Source organism: Bufo gargarizans, chromosome 10 (assembly GCF_014858855.1).
Source record: "Bufo gargarizans isolate SCDJY-AF-19 chromosome 10, ASM1485885v1, whole genome shotgun sequence".
Lineage (NCBI taxonomy): Eukaryota > Metazoa > Chordata > Amphibia > Anura > Bufonidae > Bufo > Bufo gargarizans.
Genome location: NC_058089.1, coordinates 127,410,789 through 127,423,785, shown reverse-complemented (window position 1 = coordinate 127,423,785; position 12,997 = coordinate 127,410,789). Strand labels below are relative to the sequence as shown.

General features: G+C 42.9%; 1 protein-coding gene across 1 annotated transcript in view; it reads right to left on the bottom strand.

The window, feature by feature from the left end:
* Positions 1–1,292: 1,292 nt before the first annotated feature.
* Positions 1,293–12,997, bottom strand: part of LOC122920128 (olfactory receptor 10A7-like) — a 36,377-nt gene continuing 24,672 nt past the window's right edge. The window contains exon 3 of the mRNA XM_044269336.1: positions 1,293–2,272. Within this exon, the coding sequence (XP_044125271.1) occupies positions 1,293–2,272 (980 nt within the window). The remainder of the gene's footprint in view (positions 2,273–12,997) is intronic.

Sequence of the window (12,997 nt, the reverse complement as noted above, 5' to 3'; positions counted from 1 at the left end):
GACAGCCTTTGTACTTTTCATGACAAAAAATATGTTCTCTTACAAACACACCAAACCTATAATTTTTGAACAGTTTGTTAAACACAAACCATTGATTTTTCCAATACCATTGTGTGTATAAACAGTCAAGCATCTACCACCAAAAAGGGTTAATTTTTGTATAATTATTTATTTATTTTAAAAAGCATAACGAGTCCAAGCAGTGTATTTTCAAGCATGCTGTTTATTACCAATGGCTCCCATCCATTTACCCATAACTATATACAATGCATTTGGAAAGGTTTAAACATTTCGTTATGTTGTGGCCTTGTGCTAAAATACTGAATACCCAATAATAACAAACTGAAAACAGAATTTATTAACAGAAAAATGAGAATATTGCATTGATATACGTATTCAGAGCCTTTACTCAGCACTTAGTTGAAGCACATTTGGCAGAGATTACAGTGTAAACATGCATTATGACCTGTTATTTTTTGTCTGTTGTGAGGTCTGATGACTATTGGGTGTCTGATCTGAGGACCGTCAGATGAAGATTGGGGGTCTGATGAAGATTGGTGGCTCTGATGAAAAAAAAAATTCTTAATTTTCCTACTATAAAACCTAGGTGCGTCTTATGGTCAGATGTGTCTTATAACGTGAAAAATATGGCATAAATACAGTTATGCAAAGGTGTTTAGTAATACTTTGCCTTTGAATGGCGTTGATAATTTATATTTACAGTAAACAGTATAATAAACAGTACTGTTTATTATACCATGCCTTTTCCAATATGTTGCTGAGAGGAGATATGACCCAAGATTGGTGGATACATACAAGTTACTTGGTCCTGAAGTGTGAGCATGCATAGATATATGGATAGCAACTTTCTTACGTAGACATAATGACTGAAAGAAGGGTATATGCTCAAGCAGTGTGACTATGCCCCTGAGTGTGATAAACCAAGTTGTCTATAAAGACCACAGAGGAGAGGGAATGTGCAAGGGTGCTGGAGACTGACGCTAGGGGTATGAGAAGCCAGATGCTATCAAATTTCTACGTGGAATATTGGCCATGTGGAGACTGTAAATGGAAAATGTTGTAAGTCTACCAAGGACTACAAGAGAGACATGTCTGGCTAGAGAGATTGCTACTGACAGACACATATACCCCTTTTTCTTGGAAAGATTACAATTGCTGCACCACAAGTGAGAAACACAATTGCCACCTTTGCTGCATTGCTTCTGTGAGTTTGACTGTTTAGGAAGAACTGAGCTAATAACCTGGAAATATGTGGAGAGTCTGTACAGGCTTCATAATTTCTCTGCTCGAACATGCTTAATGACAAGCTTTTTTAAACTCTCCAATATCTCTTGGTTTCTCAAACTGTATACAATAGGATTAATAAATGGCGTTAACACTGTATAGATTAAAGACTTAAACTTTATTTGATTCCGAGAATTATCTCTGGCTGGCACCATATATATAGTGATCAGAGTGCCATAGTAGATGCAGACAATCACTAGGTGAGAGCTACAGGTGGAGAATGCCTTTTTCCTTCCAGTAACAGAGGAAATGTTGAGGATGGTAACAAAGATGCAGATATAAGATACAACAACAAATAGAAATGGAAAAAAGATAGTAAGAAAGCAGATTACCAAGTCTTCCCAAATTATTATCGAATTGTCTGAAGATGAAATTTCAAGAATTTGTGCTATGTCGCAAAAGAAATTGTCAATGTCACTCGAATTACAAAACTGAAGCTGGAATATAAAAATAATTTCACTCGAAATAAGAATGTAAGAAAATATCCAAGAAAAACACACAAGGTAAAGACAATTTCTAGTATTCATAACAGAGGCATAGCGTAATGGGTGACAGATAGCCATGTATCGATCATAGGACATAATGGTTAGTAGGAATGACTGTGTAAATGCAAGAAAGCTATGTAAATAGTATTGAAGAATGCATCCAGTTATAGATAAGTGATCATTCCCCCACAGTATGATATGTAACAGTGCTGGTAGAATATTTGATGTGAATAATATGTCAGAGATTGCTAGATTCTTAAGGAAGAAGTACATGGGATGTTTAAGATGCTGACAGACTGAAACCAAAACAATAACAAGAAGATTTCCAACCAATATAACAATGAAAATGGCAAGGAAGACAAGGAACAAGAAAATATTATATTTGTAGTCATAAAGGTTTTTGAATCCATGGAGAGTAACATGATTTACAGCGGTGTAATTGTCTTCACACATGATACTAGGATATAATAATTCCTTTGGACCTGGAGTGATAAAGTAGAAAGGGCTGTCAGAACTGAAATATGCAGATCATGACAGTATAATAATACATGAACGACAAAGTATTTGGATGAGGAAATGCATTTAGGGCTTTAGCTGTAGTGGGTGCAGAGGAAGGGGCTCAGCAAGTAAAGCGTGTTTATCAATAGGCTCGCAAGGAAAGCACTTTACAAGGAAAAAATAAGACTTTCAGTTTAGCACAATTTATTACATACTACACACACAATTGCCACTCTTGGTAACTCAGACATGTACGGTATGCCAGACCTTTAAAATGTAACTCTTGGAGAGCACCTAGTCAGCGTAAGAAGTCTTGTAGTCCATGCAACGCTCCTTAATAGTCAACCGTTTAAACATAGTGCATAAGATAAATAAAATAAAATAAATGGGTTTTGAGGAGCTCTTACAAATTAAAATAAAGTAAGGTTTCGTTGCTTAAAATACATGAATAACAATTGAATGAATGCAGGCCAAAGGTGTGAATAGAAATGACTGGGCCCCACAGCAAATGTTTGAAAGGGCCCCTCTCCGCCAGCAACTTCTTCACAATTTCCAACTCCTGTGCATGCCCCACTCCTGTGACTAGTCAAGATCGCGCTCTCAGACGAGATCCAGCAGCCGTTCCTGCCGTTTCCTACAGCGTCACTATATATAATGTCATTGTATAATACGGTTGAGGGTGCCCTGACAATAAAATCTTTTAGTCCTCCTCCTCCTAGGGGGGCCCCTTCTGAGTTTTGGCCCCAAAGCAGCCACTTCCCCCTCTTCCCCTGTAGCTACTAGCTACGCCCCTGACACATGGCCGATATTAAGGTGGTGAACCTGGAAGTGAAAAAGTATAATGCAAGTTCACAACAAATACAACATGAATAAACATAAGAGCGATACATAATACATGATATAAAGTAAGCCACTGAAAGAAGTTCATAAATAAAAATAGAAGAATATAAGGTAAAGAGATCGGCAAGAGATGGAACAGAAAAGTCAAAGGCCTGCAGATCTGCTACAGGGTTAGCAAAAGTCAACTGAGCGCTACAGTGCAGTCAATAATACATTTGCTGTGTAGACACACTCATTTTATGCATCTTTATGTTTCAAATCTGTCATACTTATAGTTGCAAAATAAAATTAAAAATGGCACATTTTTTGCATTATTTGTCTAAGGTAAATTATATCACTTTTTTCTTGCATTTTATTTTATAGATGTGACCTTGCGTGTATTCCTGCATTAAAATGAGTGTGTCTAATGTGTTACAGTATGACCACATGGTCAGATTTCCTGATGCAGTTTTAGAAGCCAAAATCACAAATGGATCGTAAAAGTAGAGAAAGTATTAAGGTCAGGTACTATTTTTCTTTTCTGAATTCAGTTCTGATTGTAACTAACAAAACTGCATCAGGAAACCTGAACGTTTGGTTGTACCCTTAGAATTCTCCAGATATACTATAAGTTATGTTCTCCAGTATATTTTGTATTCACCCCCACTCCACAGAAATGTATTTTTAAAAAGCCACTTTTTTTGCAGTGGGACATCATTATTAGGGTGGCATCATGTGACAGGCAACTTTAAAAAACAAACTTCAGTTCCTGTAGATTATGCACAAAAAATACACCCATTAACAAAAAAATAAATAAAAATTGCTCCCAAATAAAGGAGTCAGATTGCAGCAAAACTCAAATGCAATGATATGCCAGACAGATATAGGTGTAGTCTAATTAGACACAGGGTCTTGCCAGAAGACAGTGAAAACACGCTTCTCCCACTTCCCTATAAAAAGACTCTCAAAGGCTACTTTCGTTAAATATGTCTCTACAATTTACTCAAATACATTTTGCCCAGTGGACAGACTTTGAGAGAGGACACATCATTGTACTGAGAGAAGCAAGATAGTCATTACAATGAACTGCCCGCCATCTCAGTTGTTCTGATCTAGCTGTGTGGAGCTGTTGGGAGGACCACCAATAGAGAGGGTCGTTTGATCCACCAACAAGCACGGGTAGCTCCCAAAGTTTTTTGTCCACCATCCAGACACAGGTGGCACATTTGTTTCACACACCTCTTTCTGCCTGGACCATTTCCAGGCACTTGGCAAAAGAAAATTTGGTGTCAGTACATTGCATGTTCTGCTATTGATGGGCAACCACTATCATCTTTGTCTGCAGTGGTGTCATGAATAAAAACCTGGACTGCTATGAACTGGCACCTTATCGTCTTTAGCAACAAAACAGGTTCTGTTTGAGATCTGCCGACGGTGGAGGTCCAGTATGGAGGCCTCGTGGTGAGCACTTCAATCCTTCCTTTGCTGTGGAGCAACACACTGTCCCAACTGCTGGTGTGATGATCTTGGGAGCCATCACATACAACAGTCGATCACCCCTAGTAGTGATATGAGGGACACTAAACACTTAGTGACATGTACAGGACATTCTGCGGCCACGTGTGTTACCTCTCATGGCAGGGCTTCCAAAAGGCATTTTTCAGCAGGATAATGCTTCCCCACACACAGAAAGGATTTTCTAGGAATGTCTCTCTCAGACTGCAACACTTCCTTGGTCTGCCCGGTCACCTAGATTTCTAGATCACTAATTGAGCATTTATGGGACCAGCTGGGACGCCAGCTTCGGTAACCTATGCCAAGTGCGCAGGGTTTACAGGCCAAGCTGCAACATCTGTGGGTAAATATGCTGCAGGAAACCATATAGAACCTGCATGCCTCAATGTATGCCTCCATGCCCAACTGTCCCCAACAGGATACCAGAATCTCCTTTCAATTGTACAATTTTTCCTAATAAACTAATCCTTTCGCTCTAATATTGTAATTACTTACATATATCATCATTATTCATTATCATAACATCATATTCACACATATAAAGTGTACTCCATGTACTACAAAACAGGTCACATAGGCAGTTGGATGGTCCATAAGTGTAAATGGCTTAAAAATACTACACCTAGATCATGCAGTGCAAAATAAGCGGAATAAGTGACTTTACTTTATTCAACGCTGGTAATGTAGGCATCCATTCGGGTCAATATTCTGTCCTGACCACATGTGTAAAGTAATGAACAGCATCATAAGGATCTATGAGGCTGTAAGCTAAGATCATTAGACCTGTGGTTTGGTTAGGATTTGTGGCCGTAATATAAATGCTAAAATGCACCCACATTAGAGCTTTCTAAATGAGGCCTTAGTTTGCTGAGGTGGGGGGGGGGGGGGGGGGGGGGGTCTCATTTTGTTTTCTACTATGACCCAGACAATTGCTTTAGGCCTCATGCACACGGCCGTTGTTTTGGTCCGCATCCGAGACGCCGTTTTGGCGGCTCGGATACGGACCCATTCACTTCAATGGGGCCGCAAAAGATGCGGCCAGCACTCCGTGTGCTGTCCACTTCTGTTGCTCCGTTCCGTGGCCCCGCTAGAAAAATATAACATGTCCTATTCTTGTCCGTGCTTTGTAGACAAGAATAGGCATTTATAGTAAAGGCTGTCCGTGCCGTTACACAAATTGCGAAACGTGCACGGACGCCATCCGTGTTTTGCGGATCTGCAATTTGCGGACCGCAAAACACACCACGGTCCTGTGCATGAGGCCTTAGAAGTATGCAATAATCAAGTTCAAGTGTGTTTAAATATTTTTAAGGTATATTAATTAGACTATATAATGCTATCCAGGGCTGGTGACCTCATCTGCTTACCAAAAGAAAGCTGAATTTCCACTGATGATCTAGAATGAATGATGAAATAGTTCTTCATGCATGATAAACTACTTGCAAAGAGTAAAATATTGTATATATACATAAGGGCAAAATACAGGCGCAGCAATGTCCCTGGATGATGTATCCTTTACATTCCTCTTCCATGTAACTCGAGACACTTACTCTCTATTGGTTTTATATCCTGGTTTATAAAGTGTTAGTCAAATCCTTGTGGGTATCAACATCTGAGAAAAACAATAACATAAAATCCCCGGTGCATTTCTAAAAGAAAACAAGAAATCCAATTAGATTTGTTTATTAAAACTTTGAAAGGCTTCTTCGGTACAGAAGTGTGTGGAGCACTAGCTTCATCTTACAAAAGTTGTAAAATTAATATACTGTATTGTTCGCCCTATAAGATGCACCTGCTCATAAGACACACTTAAGTTTTAGAGGAGGAAAATAAGATTTTTTTTTTTTTAACTAAAGGTGTGTTAAAATATTTTATAAAATAATACCCTGTTATAGGGGGATCTGCTGCGACACACTGTTATGCGCGGGATCTGCTGTTGACACAACATTATAGGGGGGGGGGATCTGCTGCTGACACAATATTATGGGGGGATCCTGCTGCTGACATAATATTATAGGGGGGATCTGCTGTGATGCACTGTAATGGGGAGGGTCTGCTGTGACACAGATCTGCTTGTTCAGACTCTCTCTCCTTCCTACAGCCTAGGGGGTCCCCTAGCAGCTCATACCTCCCCCACTTTGAGGGGGGGAAATGCATCTTTATTTGAAGATTAATGACCACTTGATTTATTTAATAAACTGTTATTTCTTAATTTGCTAAGTGGTCAGTATTTTTAGTTTTCAATTTGCATTTCTATGCATTGTGTACCTGGATCTCCAGCAGTTAGCTCAGTATACAGTTAAAGGGGTATTCCCATCTTAGACAATGGGGGCATATCGTTAGGATATGCCCCCATTGTCTGATAGGTGCGGGTCCCCGCACCTATATCGAGAACGGAGTGGGGAGCGCTGTGGTTGGAGGACCCCAGATTTCCCGGGCCACCACCAAGCGCTAATCCCCGCCTCTCCTATAGGAGTGAATGGGAGCGTGCCCATGCTCCCATTCATTTCTATAGGGAAGACAGCAATAACAGAGCCAGCACTCGGCTATTTTCGGCGGCCCCATAGAAATGAATGGTGGGCGGCTGCGCATACGCAGTGCGCTCTCTTTCACTTTCGGGGCTCCGTTCTCGGTGGGACCCACACATAGCGATATGCCCCCATTGTCTGAGATGAGAAAACCCCTTTAAGTCGAGCAGTTTGGTTCAGTAGAACCACTAAAGGTTCATATACCGTGGACATAATAAAGATGCTAAAATGTGGCTAAAACTATGTCTGGTCTTAGAGGGGTTGTCTTACTTCAGCAAATAGCATTTATCATGTAGATAAAGTTAATACAAGGCACTTACTAATGTATTGTGATTGTCCATATTGCCTCCTTTGCTGGCTGGATTCATTTTTCCATCGCATTATACACTGCTTGTTTCCATGGTTACGTCCTTTGGTGGTAGTGCTTGCACAATATAGGTAAAAGTGCCGGCCTCTCTGCAGCAGTGGCCGTAACTTCTGGAAACGATCAGCGTATAATGTGATGGAAAAATGAATCTAGCTAGCAAAGGAAGCAATATGGACAATCTCAATACATTAGTAGGTATCTTGTTAGAGATAAGCGAATTTCTAAAAAATTTGATTCAGAACTATTGCTGAATTTCCCCAAAAAAGATTTTATTTGTGATGAATCACATTTAAAAAGAAAGCTATTTCCTGGCTGCAGAGAGCCTGTATAGTGGTGTAGAACACTGTGCCTTGCAGTAACACGCATAGGGAGTCTGCTGTGGTAGTGAAATAATACTGTGAGTCCGTATGACATGCAGATGACAGGGGTCGCTCTTAGAATCACTGCACACTTCACTTATTTGGTCAGTTATGGGCCAAAACTAGTCAAACAACTCAAGTGTTAACTCAGCCTTACAGGTCAATGTTAGCGTCAGGTATAAAGAGCGTGAAAGAGCGCACTTTTCGTCAGCTGATTTAACATAGATTTCTACAGAATCTGTTCTGTTACACGCTGAGACAAGTAGTGTCCCTCTGACAGAGTGGAGAGGTGTCAGCAGTAAGTTTGTGTCAACGTCACTGTTATGGATGAGCATCAGGTAGGGTTCGGCCGAACTTCGTTTCAAAGTTCGATTTGGGTTCTGAATTTGACCCAAACAACAAACCGCATTGAAGTCAATGGGGACCAAAACTTTGGAGCACTAAAATTGTTCTAAAAAAGTCATACAAAGGGCTAGAGGGTTGAAAAGGGCTACAAATGGGACGTAAAATCAGTACAATTGCCCTGCAAACAAATGTGGATAGGGAAATGACTAAAATAACCTAAAATATATAAAGATAAAAAATAATCTTGAACCAAGAGACGGAGGTCAAAATGGAATAGGAAGTTGAGGCTGTGGACAAAATAACATAAAATATGTTCCCATAGAAATACATGGGGCCTCAGTGAGAAACGGATTGCATCCGCAAGCAAGTGCGGGTGCGATGTGTTTTTCACTGATGGTTGCTATAAGATGTTGTTTGTAAACCTTCAGTTTTTTATCACGCGCGTGAAAAAAAAACGCATCAAAACTGACTGAACTTGCTTGCAAAATGGTGCTAGTTTCAATGAACGCATCTGGAGATAATCCATCATGCTTGTGTGAAAGAGGCCTTAGACGGATGAAGGGGTGTTCTTAATTTAAAAAAGAATTTGAGTGTCACACACACTCCACAGAAGAATTCCTTCTCCCACATTAGTTGAATGGATGCAAAATGTGTCGTCTTATTACAATTCTTAATTCTTTTGGGGGAAGGGGGTGGGTTTGGTAACTGACAACCACCAAACATTGGGAGATGGCAAAAAGAACGCACAATGTGCGCTGCAGCATAACAATGGCTAGGTGCGCCCGATATACGTCTCTACTCTGCCAATATAAGATATAATAATCTTGAGCCTGGAGGCGGAGGTCCCAGTGGAGGAGGAGACGGACGTGGCGGTGCAGTCGTAAGAGGCGGAGGAGGTCACCAACCTTTTTTATTTTTTTATTTGTAGAGGCCCCAAAACATTGGGAAATAGCAACGAGAATGCACAAAATGCACTGAAGTACAATGGCTAGGTGCGCCCGGTATACTTCTCTACTCTGCCAACATAAGACATAATAATCTTGAGTCTGGAGGCGGAAGTGGCGGTGCAGGTGGAAGAGGCTGAGGAGGTGGGGGACCCACCCTTTTTTTTTTTTGTTTGTGGAGGCCCCAAAACATAGCAAAGAGAGCACATTAACTGTGCTAGAGTATAACAATGGCTGGGTGCAGCTGGTATACCTCTCTACTTTGGCCAACATATGGAACAGTCCTGTGGGATCCATGCCTGGTTCATTTTAATGAACGATGTGCCTGTCTGTGATCATCCCCCTGCCGTGCTAAACACACGTTTGGACAATACACTTGCCGCAGGGCAGGCCAGCACCTCCAAGGCATAAAGGGCAAGCTCAGGCCATGTGCCCAATTTGGAGACCCAGAAGTTAAATGGGGAAGACCCATCAGTCAGTACGTGCAGACATGTGGACACGTACTGTTCCACCATGTTGCTGAAACGCTGCCTCCTGCTTAGACGGTCCGTATCAGATAGTGGTGCTGTATATTGTGGCGTGCAGACAAAGCTTTTTCACATTTCGGCCATGCTAACCCTCCCTTCTGAGTTGCTGTCTGTGCCCCAGCTGCGTTGGCTACTTCCTCCTCTGTCTCCACCTCGTGCAGTAGAGCCTCTACCAGCATTCGCTAGTACTTGAGCATCTTCTGTTCACGCTCCAGTGATGGATGTAAGGGCGGCATGTTGTCCTTGTAGCGGGGATCCAGCAGGGTGGCCACCCAGTAATCATCATCGGTTAGAATGTGGGAAAATCTGCAGCATGTAGACGTTCATGTGTGCCAGGCTGCCCAGAGGCAATGACAAGCTGTCCTCGGAGGGAGGTGGATCATCTGTGTCCTCTGTATCTCCCCAGCTTATCTCTAGGTATGCTAGTGAGCTGGTTTGGGTGCCACCCTTCTGTGAATGGGGATCCTAATCCTCATCTTTCGAAACTGTGCCCTGGATGAACAGTTGGGTACCTAGCTGCTGTTGGTGCAGGAGCCCATGCTCTTAGCCACTTGTGGAAGACTGGCCTGATAACCGTGGGAATGATTCCTGTTCCTCCTCCTCTTCCTCCTGCACCACATCCTCATCCATCAGCGCTTGAAGCATTTTTTCAAGGAGACATAGAAGTGGTATAGTAAGGCTGATGATGAAGTCATCACCGCTGGCCATGTTGGTGGAGTACTTGAAGCAGCACAACATGGCATACAAGTCCCACATGGAGACCCGCTCGTCAGTGGGGAAATGTTGCTGTTCCGCAGAACGTCTCACTACTGCGTGCAGCAGCTGAAACTCCACTATCACCTGCTGCTGCTCACAGTCTCTCCAGCATGTGCAAGATGGAGTTCCAACTGGGTACATCACATATAAGGTGGTGAGCGGGAAGGCCAAAGTTATGCTGCAGCGCAGACAGCCAAAAGCACGCACAGACAGCTCTCACTTTCTGCAGCATCTTTGACATATCAGGGTAATTCTTCAGGAACCTCTGCACCACCAAGTTCAGCACATGCGCCAGGCAAGGTATGTGCGTCAAACTGGCTAGCCACGGAGCTGCTACGAGATTTTGCCTGTTGTCACACACCACCAGGCCGGGCTTGAGGCTCAGCGGCACCAACCACTCATCGGTCTGTTGTTCCATGCCCGCCCACTGCTCCTGCACGGTGTGGAGTCTTTCCCCCAAACATATGAGTTTCAGAACAGCCTACTGTTGTTTCCCCCTGGCTATGCTGAAGTTGGTGGTGCAGGAGTTGCTCTGACATGATGAGGAAGCGGTAGAAGGGAAACCAGAGGAGGAAGCAGAGTAGGAGGAGGAGGCAACAGGAGGCACAGAGAAAGGTCAAGCAATCCTTGGTGGCGGTAGGACATGCGCCAAACTGCTGTCCCCATTACATTTACCCAGTGGACAGTTAGGGAGATATTATAATGTCCTTGCCCATACCTACTGGTCCACGTGTTGGTGGTTATGTGGACCTTGCCACTGATGGCGTTGCGGAGTGCACACCTGACTTTTTCTGCCACTTGTTTGTGCAGGGCAGGGATAGCCCACCTTGTAAAGTAGTGGCAGCTGGGAACCAAGTACTGTGGGACAGGTGCCATCATTACTTTTTTAAAACACAATTTTGAAATGCTAGCATGCAGGGCCAGGGCTTATGGGTGGGTAGGGGGTACTTCCTCTTTCTCTCCATGTGTTTGGGGGATGGACGTCTGAATGCTGGGTGACGGTTGTGATGGTATAGCTGCCACATCCTCTGTTTGCGGGGTGGCAGGTGCCCCTGTCACTCCAGAGAGGGAGCAAGAGGCTGAGACCACAGTAGAAGAGGGAACAGGAGCAGCTTTTGATATTTCGTGGTTCTTGAGGTGTCTACTCCACTGCAGCTTGTGCTTTGCACTTAGATGCCGGATCATGCGGGTGGTGCTCAGGTTGAGAACATTTGTGCCTCACTTCAGGCTCTGACTGCACAGCGTGCAAACCACCGTTGTCCTGTCATCAACACACTGCCTGAAGAACTGCTATGCCAGGGAACTCCTTTATGCCGGCTTTGATGTGCTATGTCTCTAGGCGAGTTGGGCAGTAGCAGGTGTACCAGCTGGGAGACGGCTGCTCTGCTTTTGCACCTTGCTCCCTCTTTTGCTGTTCAGCTGGCGCTGTGTGTCCCCCCTCCTTTTCCTCCAAACACGTCACTTGCATGACCTGGATGCCATGTCTAGGACCTCATCATCCTCCCCATCATCTTACACCCACTCCTCAACCCTGCCCTCCTGGCTGGTCTGCACACTGTTGAAAGCTCCAGCAGCTGACACCTGTGTTTTGTCATCGTCATCAGAGACATGCTGCAGTGGTTGTCTTATGTCCTCATCCTCAAACATATGTGGTTGAGCATCAGTGCACTTAATCTCTGTCACTTTTAGGGCAGGGCTAGGTGGATGGTCCGCAAAAACACCGCCACCAGAGTCATGAAAAAGCATAAGTGACTGTTGCATGACTTGGGGCTCAGACTGCTTGACTGATGTGCAAAGGGGTTGCCCATGGGCTGTTGGTGCCAACTCTGTGCTTTCAGCAGTGGACCGGCTGAAAGACAAGGTGAAAGAACTGGAGACATGTCAGCCATCCAATCTACTACCACCTCTACTTTTTCTGGCCTCACCATTTTTAGAGCGGTATTAGGGCCAACCCCCCAAATAAAGGTAGGACACACCAACCCGATTGACCAGCTGAATAACTATTATATATCCCTATCACAGTGGCAAGTACAGTGTTTTTTCAACCCAAAAAATAGGTAGATCACAATGACCCAATTAACCGACTTAATAACTACTATATATCCCTGTAACGGTGGCAAGTACAGTGATAAAAAAAAAAAAGAATGGGTAGGTAACACCAACCCAATTAACCGTCTGAATAACTAATAGTTTTTTTTTAACCCAAATAATGGGTAGATCACACCGACCCAATTAAAAGTCTGAATAACTATCATATATCATGTGACGGTGGAAAGCAGTTTTTTTTTAACCCAAAAAATAGGTGGGTCACATTATATATCCCTGTGGAGGTGGCAAGTGCAGTGTTTTAACACAAAAAATAGTTAAGGCTCTCCGACCCAATTAACCGGCTAAATAAGTATTATCTATCCCTGTGACAATTTAAAGTACAGTGTTTTCTTTAACTAAAAAAATAGGTAGGTCACACCGACACAATTTACCATCTGAATAACTATTATATATCCCTGTGACAGTAGCAAGTAAAGTTTTTTCAGCAAAAAATAAATAAA